The sequence below is a fragment of the Lactuca sativa genome, chromosome 4 (genome assembly GCF_002870075.4).
Source record: "Lactuca sativa cultivar Salinas chromosome 4, Lsat_Salinas_v11, whole genome shotgun sequence".
In the NCBI taxonomy this organism is placed as follows: Eukaryota; Viridiplantae; Streptophyta; class Magnoliopsida; order Asterales; family Asteraceae; genus Lactuca; species Lactuca sativa.
In genome coordinates, this window is record NC_056626.2 from 341,482,373 (window position 1) to 341,503,913 (window position 21,541).

The following is a 21,541-nucleotide window of genomic DNA, read 5'->3' on the forward strand; positions in this document are numbered from 1 at the left end:
CTCTAAAATCTTTTTGTCTTGATTTTAATAATTTATAAAAAAATCAAATTAACTTTATCAAATAAAACACTAGACCATAGGAAGGATTTGTTGGGAAGGGAGTAGTATATTCATGTAAAATTTGTGGTCGAAGAATATAAATTACAAAAAGTTTACAACTTTTTACAATACTTACACTTTGCCCCCCTATAAAACACACTCCTTTTCACTTTCTTTATTTTTTACTCAACTTATTACATAAAATCCGAGTTTCACGGCACACAGCTCACAGACCTTTTGTTTGCTTTCTGCTTAATGGAGGGACCTTAAAATCCTCCTCACTTTCTCTCTCTCTCTCTCTCTCTCTCTCTCTCTTTCTCAAACGTACTTTCTCTCTCCTCATCTAGTTTCTTCTACGTTTAATTCCTTCCGGAATTCTTGTTGTTAATCGGATCTTCTTCTCTCCTGTGTTGTTTGACTCGTAATTTCACTTCGATTTCTCAGGTACGTGGTTCAGATTTTGTTATACTTTTCATTTTTGTTTTCTTCAGTTTAGTGGTTTAACAAATCGGGGGTTTTCATTTTTCAAGGCTGAGATCTGGATTTTGCTTTGTTCCGAGTTAAATCCGTGTGGTTCCTTTCAAAATTGTTTAGAAAATTTTTTACAGAGTGGGAATGTGTGTTTATGTTGCTGTAGATTCGATTTTGTTCATTTTTTTGTGTTATCTAGAGTTTCGCATGAGGTAAAAAGCTAAGAGTGGCAGATTAGATGGAGCATTACTTCTTTTGTTAAATTTTGCTTCTGTTTGTTGTAGATTTATTGGAGAAGATATAGTGTTGAGTATTTTCTGTTTATGTTCATATAACAAATTGAAGGAAAATTTTCTTTTGGTTTCCTTTTTGGAAGATTGTTCTCAAAACCTTTTTCTTTTTCGTTCATGTAATCGAACACAATTTTACGAATTAGGGCTTCAGTATGTGCTTTACAAGGCGCATGCTGATCTCGTGGAGTGGTCTTCAGCTGTTGATTTAGTCAACTGACACCTTTATTTTTGGGGATATGTAAATGCATCTTCTCTATAGTCTCTTCCTATGTTCCTTAACATTTTTTTCTCGAACACTTTGCTTTATCCAAAGGTCCAATACAAAAATCACAAGAATCTCTTTTAATTCCTTTCCTTTATGAGCTTGTTAGCTTCATTTTGACCAAGCTTTTGATGCGTGTTTGATCACTGGCTCTCAAAAGCGAAAGCCACCAACCTTCTCTCTCACACACACACGAAAAGCATTTCATCGTTACATACTTACATTTACATTCGCTGTATGATTATGAAAGGTAACCTGTTAATCTATTATATTAACGTCTCATTACATCATTACTGAAGCAGATTAACAAGAACTCAAAAACTCTTCGATCTGATGACTCCACCACTCTTAGGCGTTGAAGATGGACAGGGAAACGTCTCGGCTTCCACCATGGAATCGATTTTCCAAAAAACCTCTGGATTAACTGAACGAAACTACCTTGGATTATCAGATTGTTCATCAGTCGATAGCTCTGCTGTTTCTAACATCTCAGAAGTGAACAGAAACAATCTAAACCTTAAAGCTACTGAACTACGACTTGGTCTTCCAGGATCTCAATCCCCTGAACGTGATCCACAAACAAACTCCGAGAATCTCGATGAAAAACCCTTGTTCCCATTACTTCCTTCAAAAGATGGAATCTGTTCTTCCGCTTCACAAAAGATCATCGTTTCTGGAAATAAAAGAGGATTCTCCGACACCATTGAAGGGAACTGGATGTTTGCTTCATCTGCAACTGATTCTGATGCTTCAAAGACTCAAGGAAAAGCGAATAATAGTAACACTCAATCTCCCATGATTAAAGATTCAACAACATCATCAAAGGCTCCATTACCAATTACTCTTAACAAAGTCAACAGTTCTAGTTCTAATCCTCCTGCTGCTAAGTAAGTCCAATACACAGAATAACAGAAACATCTTATGAATGAAATGACTAAAATACCCTTTTTTTTTTTACAGGGCACAAGTGGTGGGTTGGCCTCCAGTTAGATCATTTCGGAAGAACATTTTGGCTACAAATTCAAAGAACAATGATGAGGTGGATGGAAAACCTGGACCTGGTGCTTTATTTGTGAAAGTTAGTATGGATGGAGCTCCATATCTGAGGAAGGTTGATTTAAGGAGTTACACTACTTATCAAGAACTCTCATCTGCACTTGAAAAAATGTTTAGTTGTTTCACTATTGGTGAGTTTTTGTTTTATATTTTTACTGAATGGAATAATTATAATTATGGAATTTGGTCAAACTTTAGGTCAATGTGGATCACAAGGAGCTCCAGGAAGGGAAAGTTTAAGTGAGAGTAAATTGAGGGATCTTTTACATGGTTCAGAGTATGTGCTTACATATGAAGATAAAGATGGTGATTGGATGCTTGTGGGAGATGTTCCTTGGGAGTAAGTTTTAAAAAAAAAATCCTATTTTTTTCAGATACATTAATCTTGATTTTTGATTTTGTGGTGTTTTTAAAGACATCCATATTAAGTAATTTGCAAGAAAAAAAAAGATGGGTTTTGCTTATTTCATATTATTAGCTCCAAAAAGACTATGAAATCGGTTGTTTTCACATTCTTATTTGGATTAATAGTTTAATAATTTTTCAAGATTTTGAAAGATTTGACTAAGATTTTAATTTTAATCTAATTTTGCTTTTTTTTTTACAGTATGTTTATTGGTTCTTGCAAGAGGTTGAAGATCATGAAGGGGTCTGATGCTATTGGTTTAGGTATGCATTGAATTCTTATTTTTAGGAATTTTACTTTTATTGATTTAATTTATTATAAGTTTATAACATCCTTATTTCATTTCTTTCTCAAAGTATAAAATCTAAATAAGATAAAAGTCGAAAGTAGAATACTATAATTTGTTAAAAAAATTTCTAAGTGCAATTGGGTAATTTCTTTTTATCATAATAAGAAAAAAAAACTTGAAAGTATAATGGTATATAATCAGGTATATTTTTCAAAATACAATGCTTAATAAGAAAAATAAAATTAAAGTACAATGTTATTTCTTACATATCTTGTTTAAATTGTGAAGGTTTTAAGTATAATCTCATAATAAAAAAAATAAAAAATCTAAGACTACAATGTTAAAATAGAAATAAATGAAAGTACGTTGCTATTTCATGCATCTAACAATTTATGTGATGAACAGCTCCGAGGTCAATGGAAAAGTCAAAGAACAGAAATTAAAAAAAAAGCTTTTGGTGAAGGTGAAGAAATGAAGAGCCACTTTATGTTTTGATTGCATAGTTTCTATGAATAGTAAGAGTAAAATGTCTGCAAGTTTTTATTTTTATTATTATTATATTATTATTATTATTATCATTATGTTGCTTTTTATAGGAAAAAAACCTCTTGTTGTTTTCAATTACTCTCTTTGTATTTCCATGTGTGTGATTGGGGGACATTGTTGAACCACAATGTTTCTTGGACTTCTTGTAGTCAACTAATGTGTCAAACGATATGATATTATTGTTTGTATGAATTTTGTGTTTTGGATTGTAGTTGTTGATGTTTGGAAAGTTGAGGGGGGTGATTTGGAAAAGTATGGAAGTTGGGGGAGTGTTTTTGTTAAAGTATGGGGTGATGTTGAAAATTTCTTGGACTTCTTGTAGTCAACTAATATGATATTATTATTATTTGTATGAATTTTGGGTTTTGGATTGTAGCTGTTGATGTTTGGAAAGTTGAGGGGGTGATTTGAAAAAGTATGGAAGTTTGGGGAGTGTTTTTGTTAAAGTATGGGGTGATGTTGAAAATTTATTGGACTTCTTCTAGTCAACTAATGTGTCAAATGATGTGATATTATTTTTGTTTGTATGAATTTTGTGTTTTGTATTGTAGTTGTTAATGTTTTGAAAGTTGATGGGGTGATTTGGGAAAGTATGGAAAGTTGAGGGAGTGTTTTTGTAAAAGTATGGGTTGATGTTGAAAATTCCTGGTGAAAGAAACAGAGTGGTGCAGAGTCGTGCAGGTGTTGTGCAGAAACCCGGCAGTGGCAGGGGGGCTCCATAGGGAAAATAACATAACAGTTAATGCTGTTTCATGTTGTTTTACATCAATTTTTTAAATATATAATATATTATTTTTGGAATATTTTATTTTTTTATATTCGAATCTGTAGTAATGTTCAAAAGTTATTTTAAGTTAACCATTATTATATTAAAAACATTGTAAACGATTAAAATTGATTTTTTAAATAGTTTGGTTACTTTAATAGAATTAACCGTGAGATAACAATACATTATATTAATTTTAGGGACAAGTTTTCATATTTTTTTATACCGTTTCAGAAAAGAATTGGGTTTTTATTCGGTTGAAATTGACTCAATCGTAATTATTCATATCTTGTTCGATTTGATGGGATTGGATTAATCCAGTTTGTTTCGCAAGATCTGATTTTCTCCCAAGTTGGTGAGGTTTTCTATTGGATATGTGGTTTCTTGTGCGCCTCTAGTTACAACTTGTATGTACTTTGGGATTGAAAACTTGATTTGGAATCGAACTTGCTGCTGCGAGCTTGTTTAAAATGTATGTTTGATATATAACTTGGAAATTGGAATTGTACGGCAACCCGACCGGATTATGGTCCGACCCAAGTCTATTACTGTTTCGGTATTTTTTGTTAGGTTAAAACAATACTTTGATAAATGATAAAGGATAAACGATCTCACCAACATAATAAACGCAAAATCAATGAGCAAGATACAATCAATATATATGACTCATATGATCAGGATTATCGGCTACGTCGAGAGAGAGAGAGAGAGAGAGAGAGAGAGAGAGAGAGAGAGAGAGAGAGAGAGAGAGAGAGAGAGAGAGAGAGAGAGAGAGAGAGAGAGAGAGAGATTATTTTATGTTGTAAAAGGTTTTTTAGTACATTACATTATGGTTACAATAAATGAGACTATTTATTGAGTGGTTGACCTAATAATAATGGGCAAAAAAACATCATGGGCCAAAGTTAATGCTAACAAAATAAGGTCCACTGATTGTTAGAGTCAAAGCATGCTCTCAAAAAAACTTGCCTTGCCTTGTTGATCAAGCACTTCCTGACAATTTAAGCAATGTTGATTGCTTATTTCAATAAGCACGCATGCTTATTCGGATTCCCATAAGCAACCATGCCCATGTAGATTGTCGTAAGCAGCCTTGCTCCTACGGATTGCCATAAGCAGCCTTGCTTATTCGGACTACCATAAGCAGACTACTTATGTGAACTGTTATATGCAACTCACCCTCCATACTCAACGATCTCCCACTTGGAGGTTGATAAGCTATCTGCTATCATCCAAAACGAGAACATCGTAACCCCCACCCCCAATCTATCTTTAGCTCGCACCTTCTATTCAAGTATCTGGAAGGCCAGTTGAAGCCATCCATAACTTCAACTTCTCTACAGTCACCACCTTGGTAAACATGTCTATTGGATTCTTTGTACCAGGGATTTTTTTTAGATTCAAGGTCCCATCACTAATCAATTCATGAATAAAGCTAAACCTCATCTCAATGTGTTTTGTCCTATTGTGAAACACCGATTCTTTGCCAAATGAACTGCACTCTGGCCATCACAATGCAATACACAATCTTCCAGTTGCATACCATGTTTTGATAAGTGACTCTTCAATAATAGAAGCTCATTGCTTACTTTTGCAATATCAATATACTCTACTTATGTGGATGAAAGAGCAACACTTTAATATAATCTGGACATCCAACTGATTGCAGTACCTCCAATTGTGAAAACATACCCGATTGTGCTTTTTCTTGAATCCACACAACCTCCTAAATTTGCATGAGTGAAATCTTCCAAAACTACCCATTTTTTTTTAATAAGCATAAGGCAGTCTCGAAAGTACCCTTCAAGTAGTGTAAAAACCACCCGCATCCTTCCAAATGCTCTTTTACTGGATTAGACATAAAACGGCTCACAACTCCCACTGCATGAGAAATATTTGGTATGGTGCATACAATCAGGGCCGGTCCAAACGTATATGAGGGCCGAGGCGAAAAAGAAAAAAAGGGCCCCTTAAAGACAAATATAATAAAGATTAAAAAAAATATAATTTATTTTTTACTATAAACGCGTTCAATTAGCAATAACAAGCAAGCAAAATTGTTTATTTTTTGAGCTAGTTTGAGTTTGAACAAACTTTAGGCCCTAAAAATTATTTAGGTCATAATTTCTTTATATATATATATATATATATATATATATATATATATATATATATATACACACACACACACATACACACACACACACACTACATAACCCATACATTTTGGGCCCCTTGGAGACTTGGGCCCTGGGCGGTCGCCCGGGTTGCCCACCGTCTGGACCGGCCCTGCATACAATTGCATATACTAAGCTACAAACCGGAGAGGCGTAAGTAACTTTAGCCATCTCTTCTTTGTCTTATTCCTTCTTGGAAGAATGTTTCTTTGATAGTCTCAAGTGACTCCCTAAGTGTGTGCTTTTTTGTAACATCCTAAAAATCGAGGGTAAAAATTTCATTTTTAATATATATATATATATATATATATATATATATATATATATATATATATATATATATATATATATATATATATATATATATATATATAGATTCAACATCCATTTACATTTATCCAAAATTAAGGTTTTCCAAATTAAACCAATTATCAGAGTAATTCCCAAAAGCATAAGTTACGGAAAAACATAGGCGTGTACGCTGCGATCAAGCCGGACCCTTTCCTATCAAACCGGAAGTACCTGAAACCATAAACCACAAACTGTAAGCACAAAGCTTAGTGAGTTCCCCAAAATACTACATACCATACATAACCATGAACCAAACATATCAGATATATTCAATCAATCAATAAAAGTGCTATGTGCCAAACATAGTCTTGCCATTATGCCACAAGTCCCCTCGTGGTTTTCCTTGCCAGGACGGGGGCCACAACCATGGGTCTTATAGACAAGTGCTAGGAGCCACCTACGGGTCTTCCATGCAAGCATCACAAAGACAACTTGTAACACTGTAAGTTTTTAAACAAAAATTTCATTTTAAAATCGCATAATTCTTATTAACACATTTCAAAAAAATCCCAAAGTATCAAATTATTAAAGACACATATCCATTATAAAAATCCAAGATCCTCAAACATAACTCCATCTCGTGTGAACAATCAAGTTGACGCCTTCCCGCGATTTTTGAGAAGTATCTGAAACACATATCACATAACACGGTAAGCACAAAGCTTAGTGAGTTCCCCAAAATACCACACATATCTTATTAGCCTCTCATGGCTATACTCAAGTATGACCCTCCGTTCAATGTGTTTTAGTGGAACCCTCCGGTCTCACAACTTGGGTGGACCCTCCAGTCCTAACTCAGTAAGCTCCGAATAATACACAACATAAATCACAAAGACAATATACAGGATATCACAATACTCAATATAAACACATAAGACCCTCTGGTCACACAAAGATTATCACTCTAGGTAAGTATAGTGAGAAGAATTAGCTCGGATGATGAACAACTCCTATATATACTGTTGCTGCACACCGACCTCTAACACTGAGCCAAAACCCACAATTACCCAATTAAGATAAAAGAACAAACCTTACTCATTAGGTCTAAAGATATCTCGCTACCCGACCCACAATTAACTCAAGCTCATTGGGCCCACTAAGGCCCAATACAGAATGGGCTCTCCCAAGGCCCAACTCTTAAACTTAAGTCCAAATGGAAAGTCCAACACAAAGGCCCAAGACATACACAATATTTCTCTGATCAAAATCTCCAGTACAACAAGCCTAAAATCTAGACCCAACACTTAAGGCCTAATGAGAGTTTTAGCCCAAAAAGCCCACAACAAGGTTACGCGGGGCGTACCTCCCTTGGTACGCTCATCGTACGCACAAATCCAGATCGGGCCATCGGGGACACTTGATCAGTATGCGGGGCATACTGGATTTACGCTCGGCATACTTCCAAAATTTCTTTCTCCCACTCTCTTGGACTTACCCGTTAAGACCATAGCTATACTCTCAGATATGGACTCCTTAAAGGCTCATACTCCATAAAGTTCATGACTTTAAGCCTTTGCATGGCTGATAAAGTCCCAAACCCAAATACACTCACTCTTTACTCCTAAAAATGCTCATATCTCATGCATAGGGTGGTTTTAACGTCCAAGACCTCATTTTTATGAATCCTCTCCATTAGAAACACTTAAAAGGATAGATATTAGGCTCTGGAGTTCAACAACTCATAAAGCTTCAAGCTTTGGGACCAAAAACCCTAAAGTAGACCATAATATGCTCAAATAAAAAAGGATGAGAAAGCTTTGAGTTTAATAGCTTCAAATGATGTTCCAACCACAGAAAAGCCCAGATCCAAAGCCTGGACTCCAACTCCATTCTCTTCCATGTTCCTTCTTCACTCCAAGGGTACCACAAGAACACTTAGAAGCTCACAAATGGACACTCAAGCTAGAGAAATGGATATTAGGGTTTTGAGAGGGTTGAAGGCTGGAAATGGTGGCCAGAAATGAGGCCATCATGTTCTTTAAATAGGGCCACACCCCTCATTTAGAGTTTTCACCCTGCGCCTAGTATGCCCAACGTACCCTATGGTACGCCCAACATACTAGGTGGCTCCGCTTCAAAATCACGCACATGAGTATGCTAAGCGTACACACACGTACGCCCCGCGTACTCAACTGCCATCGTTCTTGAATAAGGGACTAAACTCGCCAAATCTTCAAACTATCATAGCTTCCTCGATATAAGTCCGTTTCCAATGAACCTCATATCCACGGAAAGGTGGCGAGAAGCCCTATGCTTCTAGTAACTCGTCACAGCCCCAAGGCTTCCTCATGCCCGAGTTGCAGCCCACGAACCCTAAATCATGGACGATCTGAAACAAGATGTTACAATTCTCCCCCACTTGAATTAGATTTCGCCCTCGAAATCGCTCCTTATCATTATCCAGATTCCAACAATTAGCCCAAGAAGCGTAACTAATTATACAGAACGTAACCAGTCTCCACAAGACAACCGAAATCAAACCGAACCCTCCATCTCGAAGAAGAAAGAACCCTTCGTTGTTGCAGAACCAACTCTGCCCCTCCAAAACATGGAATCTATAGTGGAATGTCTCCCCGAATGACCGCCCATTCGGTATATTCCCATGTCATTCGCTCATCGAATAACATACTCGATAAAACATCTCCAACTCTGATTACTTGCCGCGACTGATGGAATAAGTCGTTAACCATAATTAGGTGCTGAACACTCCTGTCCGACACACCATTCGACTCTGACTGAAACCCAAAGAAACGGGGGTCATCTCACACCAATGACCAACCTCTGATAATGCCATAAGAATCCATCTAAATAGTGAACCTCAATACCCGTCCCTCAACACTAAATGAAGACTTGCCAACCCACACGGGAATTAAAACTCTACTCTAGCTTCGACCTCCTGTCAGAGATAATCATTTCACTGCCGACCCCAGGATGATTCAGCTCTGGCCCAAAATCAACGTCCATGCCTGACCGAACTATCCACGGATAGCGGGAGACATAACTCCAATTGGCTCTCAATGATAGACACCAAATCCGAATATGAGGTCGACTCCCGACCCAACAATTGAATCTCCGAGGCCACCCTAGCCCATTCGGCAATAGGACTTCACAGTAGTCCTATTCAACTGACCTGACTCCTCCAATTACACTGAACTCCATAATCACGAAGCTCGCTTTACCCCAAGCGATTTCTACACCCGATTTGAAATCACACCTCACACAAGACCTCGGTCGTTTACCACATGTTACCTCATGTGTGTCGTGGTTCTTCCCAAATGAATGAACAGGTTCACCCAAGTCTAAAACATCAAATAGGAAACTCATCCCTCTCATAATGTAATCCACTCGAAATCCCCACCTGCTCGTTCTCCACACAGATAGAGCCAAACTCACCCAGCAGAGTTTGATCCGACACAGAGTTGGAACCACTCATCCTAACCTAGTACTCAACTCATGACCCATGTTCCACACATATATGCATGCATTACACCTCGATCCTTACGACTTACGACATCCCCTCTCTAACTCAAAACACAACGGGTTTCGACCATTGCTGAGACCCCAATCTCGTCCCTGCTTCGGCCACCGGATTCCAAAATACCCATTTGGCAAGGCTACATAGGCCTAAGAGCTCCTCTACGTCCTACCCTGACTAGTAAGGCTGCGGCTCCCCGTAGTTATACAACACTCTCTCACTGACTAACAAGTGCTACGGCTCCCTGTAGTCCTATGTCACTCTTTTATTGCCTCACGAATGGTACGACTCCCCACAGTCTTACGATACTCTCTCTCTGACTCATGTACGTTATGGCTCCCCGTAATTATACGTTACTCTCTCTCTAACTCATGTATGTTACGACTCCCTGTAATCATACGATACTCTCTCTGACTCATGTATGTTACGGCTCCCCGTAATCATACGTTACTCTCTCTAACTCATGTATGTTACGACTCCCCGTAATCATACGATACTCTCTCTGACTCATGTATGTTACGGCTCCCCGTAATCATACTCTCTCTCTCTCTCTCTCTCTCTTACTCTCCATGGGCTCTCTCCACGATCTCCCATGACAGTCCTAAGTGATTACTCCCACTCAGATCTGTTCACTCTCTTATCACCCCATATCTCATCCTCAAGTCGTCACTATACTGAGTTCACTATCGAATACTCCACGGTCCAACATAGTTAGGTGCTCATACCTACCTAGATTATGCATCACTACTCTTAAGTCCTCGTAGACATGACACTTTCCTCAGCACAGTCACACTCTTGAAAAATTCCCGCGTGGAGACTATTAGCTGATGATCTCACATCTAAAAATATAGTCGCTTGATGGTCCACCTGCCGTCGAACATACCCAAGTCTCATAATAATCCACCAACCTAGGGCATCATACTCGGATACCTCGATATACCCTTACAGAAAGTCACAATGTCTTGCCACAACGACTGCTCTTCCACTCACACAACTCGAAACCTTGAAGCATTCAAACTCACAATTGGAAGCACGGAGGAATCACCATAACTGAGAACACGTTAACGGCCCTCCCAAGCCCCATATGCTACTATTCAAGTCCATGGGAACTACTCATATCAACCCTGTAGTTGATTGGAAAATCATATGCTGCCCCTCCCGGAGTGCGAATAACAATTCATGCGTCGAACTATTAGTTCTCTGAAATCGAATCTTGACCTTCGCAACCCAACCATATCGAAACTCATACATTGGTACACCAGACACCTGCCATGAAGTCACTTGTTTTCTCCTGAGAATATGCGACATGCATCATCTCACGTTGTACACTGTTTCGACTGCCACATGACTCCCGTCTCATATACTCGCACTGCAGATCCTCATAACCTAAACTTCTGTTCCACATCAGAGTGAGGATCCTCCCCCACAGTATACCCAGTTCTCCCACACTCAGGGTTCGAACCATCGCCCATTGACATGCCAAACAGACCACACTACAGATTGGCTCGCCAGATGTACCATTTCCGACTCATGGAATGTACTACGCAACACTCGAAGATCTTCCAGACAGTGACCAAATAACTATAAGTATCCCATATCTCAGATGAAAACCTCGGAATCCTCCCAATGTGACTGCCTCTAGTCATCCCGAAATCCCAAACTAACACACCGCCAAATATCCCAACTGTCACGGATTAGTCACGACTCACAATCTGTAACTGATGCACTATCACGCACTTCGTCTCTGATTCCTCAACCAATATTCCATCACAGAAATTATCGTAGGAGCAAGAAACCTCACTCTCACAGTTGATACACAATGTAGGCGATGCCGGTATGCTCCTCTTGATCACCTGGAACTGCTGCTAAAAGTATGCCTTACTCAACTAAGGAATCTACTTCTCCTCATCCATCTCAGTCCCCACTGATGACTCTCTCTCACGGTATAAGAAATACCTCACATCAATATATACTCTGGTGAAAATATCGCAATCATATGCTACCCCTCGGGGTTACCTCCAAACTCTGGAACTGGAAGCTTGTTATCTCTTTTGCTCCACACAAGAAGCAGAACTAGTGAAATTCTCGTCAAAGAAAGTGACATTTCAATCATCGGATGATCACTCAACCCGGACCGCAATCCTCCATAACATATCATCTCCACTTTTCCTCAAGTCCTGCGACTCCAACTGGCAGCTCACCAGTCTACCTTATTGAGATCTAAACTCAAATTTCCTTGCAAGGTAGAATTTGTCGAAGCTCAACCGACATGTCCCTTTGGTCCCACAGATTACCACATCCACTCTCTAAATGAATACACACTTTGCTACAATCATGGTACCCGAACCATGTTATCTCCCCTTAACCTGCTATTTAGAACCTCCAGAATTCTCTCTGTTTCGAGTATGGGTCCTCTGCTTTCAGTAGTATGGGCCCCTACTACCTGCCTCATCTACCCATACTTTCCACACGGATCGATCACAAATCCCGTTACACATGTTCGCTCTCTAGCAAATACTCTCCTCTATCAGCGTACTCATCTGACTAAAATCACTCCCTAGGCCCTTCCTAGGTGCTCATACTTCTCTGCCATCAGCTGCTGAAGAACTCCTCACGATGTCGGCCATATACTTCCTGAATATCGTCATATTCACTTAGTAGTTGAATCCCATCATCAAGAGTTCCACAAAGCACAAAGTAAGCAACATTCGGGCATTAACTCACCTCCATCAACACGTAAAACCACTCGAGCATACAACTTCACTCGCCCTATCTGCAACTCTAAAAGGCATTACCAAACTTAGGCAACCCTACCCCTCGTGAGTATCTAACTAATCTCTCTCAGTAAGTTCCTCAGATACACATCTAGGTATCTCTCCTAGATTACTCCTCTACTCAAAGCTCTCTCTAAAAGATTCTTGCTAGGTAATCTTACTCAACATATACATAGAGAAAATAGTAGATAATATCAAAAAATAACATTTCCTAGGCTAAGGCATCACAAATCAGGCAACTCTAGTCCTAAGATATGAAATACCTAACATGTCCTCTAGCATGCATCATTAATATCTCATAACACAAATAAGTAAGGATATTATGGGAAATCATCGTTTGGGCTCTGGCTGATTGTACACACTGCTCCAACTCTTTTCTCTTAAAACTCTTGCTCGTTTTTAGAAAAATCATTTCTTTTAATTTTTTCCCCAAATTCTTAGTTTGAGTCCAAACACACCTGAAGGTATATCCGAATCTCTCAAACCAAGGCTCTGATACCAACTTGTAACACCATAAATTTTCAAACAAAATTTTCATTTTAAAATCACATAATTCTCATTAACACATTTCACAAAAATCCCAAAGTATCAAATTATTAAAGACACATATCCATTATAAAAATCCAGGATCCTCAAACATAACTCCATCTCGGGTGTACAATCAAACCAATGCCTTCCCGCGATTCTGAGAAGTACCTGAAACACATATCACATAACACGGTAAGCACAAAGCTTAGTGAGTTCACTAAAATACCACACATATCTCATTAGCCTCTCATGGCTATACTCAAGTAGGAACCTCTGGTTAATGTGTCTCAGTGGAACCCTCCGGTCCCACAACTCGGGTGGACCCTCCGGTCCTAACTCAGTAAGCTCGAAATAATACACAACATAAATCACAAAGACAATATGCAGGATATCACAATACTCAATATAAACACACAAGACCCTTCGGTCACACAAAGATTGCCACTCTAGTTAATTATAGTGAGAAGACTCACCTCGGATGATGAACAACTCCTGTAGATGTTGCTGGTACACACCGACCTCTAACACTGAACCAAAACCCACAATTACCCAATTAATATCTAAGACCAAACCTCACTCATTAGGTCTAAAGATAGCTCACTACCCGGCCCACAATTAACTCAAGATCATTGGGCCCACCAAGGCCCAATACTAAATGGGATCTCCCAAGGCCTAACTCTTAAACTTAAGTGCAAATGACAAGTCCAACACAAAGGCCCAAGACATACACAATATTTCTCTGATCAAAATCTCCAGTACAACAAGCCTAAAATCCAGACCCAACACTTAAGGCCCAATGAGAGTTTTAACCCAAAAAGCCCACAACAAGGTTACGCAGGGCGTACCTCCCTTGGTACACTCAACGTATGCATGAATCCAGATCGGGCCATCGGGGACATTTGATCATTACGCGGGCGTACTGGATTTATTCTCCGCGTACGTCCAAACTTTCTTTTTTCCCATTCTCTTGGTCTTAACTTGTTAAGACCATACAAGTGATGACTCTTAGGTTCTTCCCTGCCTTATCTCCGTAAATCACAAGGGCTTCATCGTTTGGTAAGGGTAATCGAGCGACCTTTTCGTTACATAGAATTTCTGGTCGATGGGTTGATAACCAATCCATGCCGATAATCACATCGAAGCTTCCAATGGTCATGGGCATTAAGTCAATATGGAAGACGTGATTATTCAGGGTGAGAAGAAATTGGTGAGCATTTCTATGGTGCTTTCTATTTGACCATTTGCGACTTCTATCGTGTAATCTTCCTTAAGTTTGCATGATTTACGATTTATCATTCTCCTAAACTTATGGGAAATAAAGCTTCTATTAGCACCAGTGTTGGTTCCTGGAGTGCATCTCCCGCACCTATCATGAATTCCCTTCCTTTACCACCCCGATTCTTTACTTTAGGGCAGTCTTTCTTGAAATGCCCTAGTTGGTTGCATATACATTAGTTTTGGCTTCCTCCTACAACTGTAGTTGAGGTTGTGTTTTTTGGGGCATTTCTGCAAAACTTAGCGGTGTGATCCATTAAGTTGTAGTTTCTGTAGGTCATGTAATTTCCGACATGATGGTAGTTGCACTTGGTACAGTGAGGTAGAGTTCCAGAGTAGAGATTTGCTGGAGTGGGAGTGTTTGTGGTTGCTGTGTACACAATTATAGGTTATGGATTAGGCTTGCGATGCTTGAGGTTCCCTTTAAACTTTCTATGGAACTTCATCTTTGTACTTCCATCTTGGTACTTTTCTTTTGACGGGACGATGGTACCTTGATGAATACATTCCTCAACTAGCGTATCTATTTGAAAAGGTTAGTAAGTCCATCAAATTGGGAGGTAGAGGCAGCCACCTCTGATCCTTTCATGGTCAGATCCCAAAGTTCCTACTCAAGGGCCTAGACTTCCTGCCATGGGTAGTACTCCTTGATCATCATTTGTTTCAGAGGTTACCATCCCATGTCATAGGCTTCATTGGTTCCCATGGACTTGGCATGGTTATTCCATCATTTTAAGGCGGAATCCATCAGTATGGATGTAGCATACATGAACCGACAGTCATCAGGGCAAGAACTGATGTGAAATACTGCCTCCATCTTTTCTATCTAGCGGGATAAACCAATATCTCCTTCCATGCCATAGAAGGATCGGGTTTACAACCCATGAACTCTTTTTATGAACAACTTCTAGAGTGGTTTTGATTATTGACTGGAGTGCCCCCACCATTTCTACTGTTCCTGGTATTCAGGCAGGCTTGTATGCAACTAAGGTTGTAGCAATCCCTTGCGCAAGCAGAGTCTACATTATAGCAGGATCCATTTGAAATGGTAGGTATGTATTTGCTGCACCTGGAGCTCCTCCATGGCTTGGAGTTTGTAACGATGTTTGTGTTACTTCTGGAGCAATCCTTCGGTTGCCTCGGGGAGTTGGTGGTGGACGAACTCATGGATCCTTTCATGGAGGCTTCGTCCTAATATGTTTTTAGATGGATAAGTTAAGTTGTTTTACACTATGTAGTCATAAACATGTATGTATAACACATTGTATTATTGTAACTTGTTCCTAAAATCCCATAGATTTCTAAGTTACAGAGAGAGAATTGAAATCCTTTCGATTTCAAATAATAGAGAGAATTCAAATCTTTGTCATCTTTGGAAGATAGAGGTTTGGAGACTATTGAATGTTTGTCTGAGAACTTATGGGTTTCTCTGCTACGAAGGTAGCATAGTTATTGGTGTTTCGGATTTCGACGAACTTGGAAATTCTGAATGTTATCCCGTATTTTTAAGTATTTTGTATGCACTATTTTGGGGTTGATATAAGGTTGCTAAGGTACTAGGCATCTGCAATGATCTTGAAAACATTCTACAATCTCCAAAACTCTCAACCATTGTAGTTTGTCAAACTCCTTGCTCAAGGTTGGTTGTGCACCGACGGACCAAAAATAACATAGGCATGCCTACCAGGTATATTTGTGGTGTGGCTTATGTACGGTACTAACCTTAGTTGAGGCATCTGACGTAAAGGGTTGAGTTGGTAGTTTTAGTTGAAGGGATGTTTAAAATTTTAATAAGTGTTCTCCTCGCGAGTGAGAGTGTGTAAATATATATATATATATATATATATATATATATATATATATATATATATATATATTAGTGTTGGTGAGGGTTGTGGTATGATAAAATTTTGTTTTCTACTCCAAGACTAATATGTACAGACGAGGACCGGACAGAAAACACCGGAGGGCAGGATCATTTTAGCAATTAAGTTGTTTTGAATTTAGCAACCCTATGTGACCCGTCAAACTAGATTCCCCATACCGTACGTAGCCAAGAAGTAATGTAATTAATAATAATAGTTCTATTAATAGCTTGTTGCTATAGTTGTATTCCTCTTTCAAGAATACAAGTTCTCTATAGGCAATTTAGCTCTGATACCAATTTATTACAACCCCGGACGAGGTGGCAGAACATGCCGGGATGTGAGACTAAGTTTGTGGATCATAGATAAACTGAATATGTAGCGCAAGTACAACAATAAACAAAACATCATTTGTATTCGATCTTTAAGGTTGAATACAAGGTTCTTACAGATAGTAGTGTGACAACCGTCAAAATTCGAGTCAGTTCTAGATTTGATTAAACTTAGTTGCACCTATAGGCACGACACATACTAGACTTAGTAACTAGAAGCTAAGTTATAACCTAATAGAAACTTGGAAACAGATAGAAACAATGGATAGTTTACTTAGATTTCACATTGATATGTGAATTCTATAACTACTTAACTGCAATGACTATCCATATTTGGGTCACTCTTTGACTCGAACACCTTTTTTATGAATCTTATATACACATCATGCACTTGACCTAGTGATATAAATTAGGCCCGAGTCTCGTAGGAACTTAAGTCAAAGTTGAAAACTAGGACTAGTATATTTTATTCCTCAATTTCGCTTGAATCTCGGAATCACTACATAGAATGCCAATAAACTGATAAAATAAGTTGCAAACATTATTTATAACTATCAAAGAGTTATAATACCATAAGATAAATTGAAGTCTCAAAGATTCGATTTATTTTGATATCCAAAGATTTACAAACTCTCAAAACCTTAAAATCCTAAGTTTATAAAATTTAAGCTTAAAATTTTTATAAAAATAATTATGAATCTTACAATATTATTCTAAAATAATTAAAATGAGGAAAAATATAATCAAGAGAAATAAAAATTTAACCCATTAATAGTCAACCTTATGTTATAAACCAAAAACTCAAGAGTTATGAACAAATCTTATCTAAATCTTACCAAAAACTCAAGAGTTTTGAAGTTGTTCTTGAGGTAAAAACGAAAGTCCTTCATTCCCTCTTCAATCTTCCTTCAAAATCTCAAGTTTTCTTGCATATCTTCTTCTTCTACACCATTCTATGGATGGATTATTCACATGCATGTTCATAACAAAGATTTTTATGATTATGGTGATATTATTTCACCGAAACACCAACATGCATGTGATGATCTTCAAGCTTAGAGGCTTGATCATCAAAGTTTGTTGTTAAAAAGCATTCAAATAGGTTCATAAAGGATTTATTCCCAAATAAATATCTAAAACTTATTTTCTAATTAAATACGATTTTTCCCAGAATTTCATCAACAAAATGAGATGTTCTACAAATTTTTAGAAAATAATTCATTTTTCTCGAATTATTATAATTATTGCAAGAAAATAGACCAATAATTCATATAAAATAGTTTTTAAGGTATATAAATCCTAGGTAAATTCTTGGATGACCCCTAAAGTGAATTATGACATCTCAGTGAGTTTCATCGATATTTGTTACTGTTTTAATTCAAATAAATCATAAAACCCCTTTAAGGAATGTGAAATGGGTATCTAATAATTTTCGCAGATATTAACTCACGTGGAGTACTCAAAAAAATATTTTCAGAATTTGTCATAATGCATTCCTATTTTTCCCCGATTTTTGTATTTATAATGGATTAATAATGCGAAAAATATTTGTACTCATCCAAAATTCATTAACATTTACTAGAAAACCTTAAAATATATTATAACTCTATATAAAAATTGTAATGATTTTTATATTCAATATGCTAATTTTCTTCTATTTTCTAAGATTAAATACACTTAAATCCACAAAATCAGAATTCAGTATATAAAAATCACCATTGGTATTTTTCTTGGATTATGTACACTGTAAATGGAGTTAATTTTTTTTTTTGGTAATTTACTTTAACTATTTGATAATTATTCACCATTTAATGATTATTCAAGAGCATAAAACAAAGAAAAATAGCAAAACTAATTGAAAAATATCTTTTATATTTTTCAAAGCTTCTACATGTATAATAACAGTGTTACAAAAAGTTTGGAAAATTTTGTAAACATTTTTCTATTTATTTCAATTTTTATTACAATAAATGCAAAAAAAAAAAAAAATCATACAAATGGTTTAAACAGTTTAGAAATCCATTTTCACATTTTTTCCAACTTAATTATGTTCAATGGCAGTATTATAAAAAGTTTGAGACTTTGTATCATCCGGATACTATTTTTCACGAATTTATATTGTTCTGAAGGCTTAAAAATTTGGAAACATAGTTAATCACATAAAAAAACCAAGGGAAAATTTCTGGAAGACTTCTACTGTATTTGGAATGAAAATGCGAAGTTTGACAATTTTTGGAAACTGTTTGATAATATTTTGGATTTTTAGGAGCTTAAAACACCTTTAAATGTGTTGAAATACCCTTAAATAATATTACAAAAATCTGGAAAATTAATATCCAAAATTATCTTAATCACATGAATTATAAAATTTCACCATTTCTGAAAAATGTTTGTAACTTATCAATATTAAAATTTGACACAATATTGACATAATTCTATTGTAGTAGTAAGTATATTAGCATTAGATTTCAACTAGAGACTCACTAGCGTATACCATTATTGTAGGATTTGGTAGTGATACAAGTGGAACTTAGACCAAGGCATCATTTGCATCATCTCAATGCATATTGTGAATATTTACGACTCCCCTTATTTTTGTTTTTTTAAATGTTTTGGGGTGGAAAAGCATGTCCTGAACTATTTATATTTGTTGAATTTAATTTGACTCTTATAAACTTGGTTGCTATATTTTCCATATTGTGAGTATTCACCACTCCCCTATTTTCGGTTTTTAAATGTTTTGGGGTGGAAAAACATGTCCTAAACTTTTTATGTTCGTTGTATTTATTTTGACTCGTATGAAACTTGGTTGCTATATTTTGTATGTATGTGTATGTTACTTTAATTCGTGAGGACTGTATCGTGGTTAAGTCCCTGGAATCTCTAGACACAACTCATTAACTCTTTTGAGCCTATGATTATTATGGATAGCGCTATCAGGAGGTAGACAAATCCTCACTTGCACGATTCGCTTGAGTGCATTTTACCATTTTATTCACTATGTTTGCGGTACACATAGTAGTCAATAGGGCACGATTCGGTCATTAGGCTTGGGTTGTGAACTCATGAATGGAAACTTAATGCACATATGAATCTTTATGCACATATGAAACTTGTATTCTCATGTTAGCAACGACACTTGTATACTTATTTTAGCAACAAAACTTTTATGCTTATTATAGCAACGAACTTTGTTTCTCATTATAGCAACGAACTTTTATTACTGGAAACTTATATACATGTTTTAGCAATGAAATTGTTTTCTCCTTGTAGCAACGAAATTGATTTCTCATTTTAGCAATGAAACTTGTTTACTCGTTTGAGTAACGAACTTTATCTTCCATGAGAATATAAACGTTGCATCTCATTTTGGCAACATACTTTATCTCTCATGATGACAAAGAACTTTGTTTTTACAAACTTATTTACTAATTTTAACAATATACTTTTATTATTGGAAAATTTTGTTAAAACTTTGATTTCAATTCATGGAACCAATATTATTTTGTTTATTTGTGAGTACTCACCAACTATTTTTGTAGTTGACGCTTGTTTTACATGCTTTTTCAGGAATCATTGAGTAAGTGGCACTTAGGGACACATCACTGTTAGGAGCATTCACATGTGTTGTATTTCAATTTCAATTTACATTGTAATTTCTTTTAAAATTTGTTCAAACCCATTGTAAATTTGTAATGATTTTTAATACTATGGTTGGTGTTGTCTTTTAACTTTAACTATGAAACCCTTTATACTGCCACACATTGTGTTTCTGCTTTAGCGGGGTGTGACAAGTAGTAATACATAAATTGCCATATCAAATAGACTAACATAACAAAAACTAGTAAATTAAATTGCCTGCAATCCATGATTTTTCCATTGTCTGAATGCTTGAAATTATTGATTCCTTGAGAATAGATGTACTTTGAAAGTCAACACAAGGTTGGTGAGAGTTACATGTTTTCTGGTAACAACAATAAATTACTTTTAATAAGTCTAAAAAGTATTGCCTTTGTTAGTATAACCATACTTAAAATATTTTTAAAAACAACCACATTCATGGTTTGTATTAAAAGAGAGAGTTTTTAGTTAATGTTTATAGTGACTCCTATAACCAAGATATGTGATTGTATGTATCCCCTACGTCACTTGATTATACACCATAGTAACGATAGTATACACTTATCATATGTTTCGATTGATCGGTCGAAGTTGTAGCTAGCAACCGCAGGTGGGGATGTCAGCCCCGTATAAATCTATACATATGTATCTCGCTCCTAAGATTAACGGTTATAGTAGTATGTGAAGGCTAAGTGTTTAGACTTAGCTAATGAATATTTTCTTACTAATAAGACCTTAACTAAGGTATGTTAAAAAGTTCTCAGCCCTAACTTATAAGTAGATAAGTTACTAGGCAGAACGAATTTGTATAGAGTTTATACAAGTCAAGCATAATTGGTATGCATGTATAGTATAAGGCACTGACTTTTATAACTAAATATGTTTTTTGTATAAACTTTGTTGTAAAAAGTCACATTTTATTTTAATAGTTCTGTTATTCTAGCCACATAACATATTAAAGTATTGAAGTTTAAAACTAGTTTATGCACTTATAACATATAAGTTTCAAACCAAT

General features: G+C 36.6%; 1 protein-coding gene across 1 annotated transcript; it reads left to right on the plus strand.

Annotated features, from left to right (window-relative positions):
* Positions 1-263: 263 nt before the first annotated feature.
* Positions 264-3,573, plus strand: LOC111891391 (auxin-responsive protein IAA9). Its single transcript, XM_023887433.3, has 6 exons — positions 264-483; positions 1,368-1,952; positions 2,026-2,252; positions 2,320-2,461; positions 2,729-2,790; positions 3,222-3,573. The coding sequence occupies exons 2-6, from the start codon at positions 1,399-1,401 to the stop codon at positions 3,257-3,259; spliced, it is 1,023 nt and encodes a 340-aa protein (XP_023743201.1). The 5' UTR covers positions 264-483; positions 1,368-1,398; the 3' UTR covers positions 3,260-3,573.
* The last annotated feature ends 17,968 nt before the right edge of the window (positions 3,574-21,541 follow it).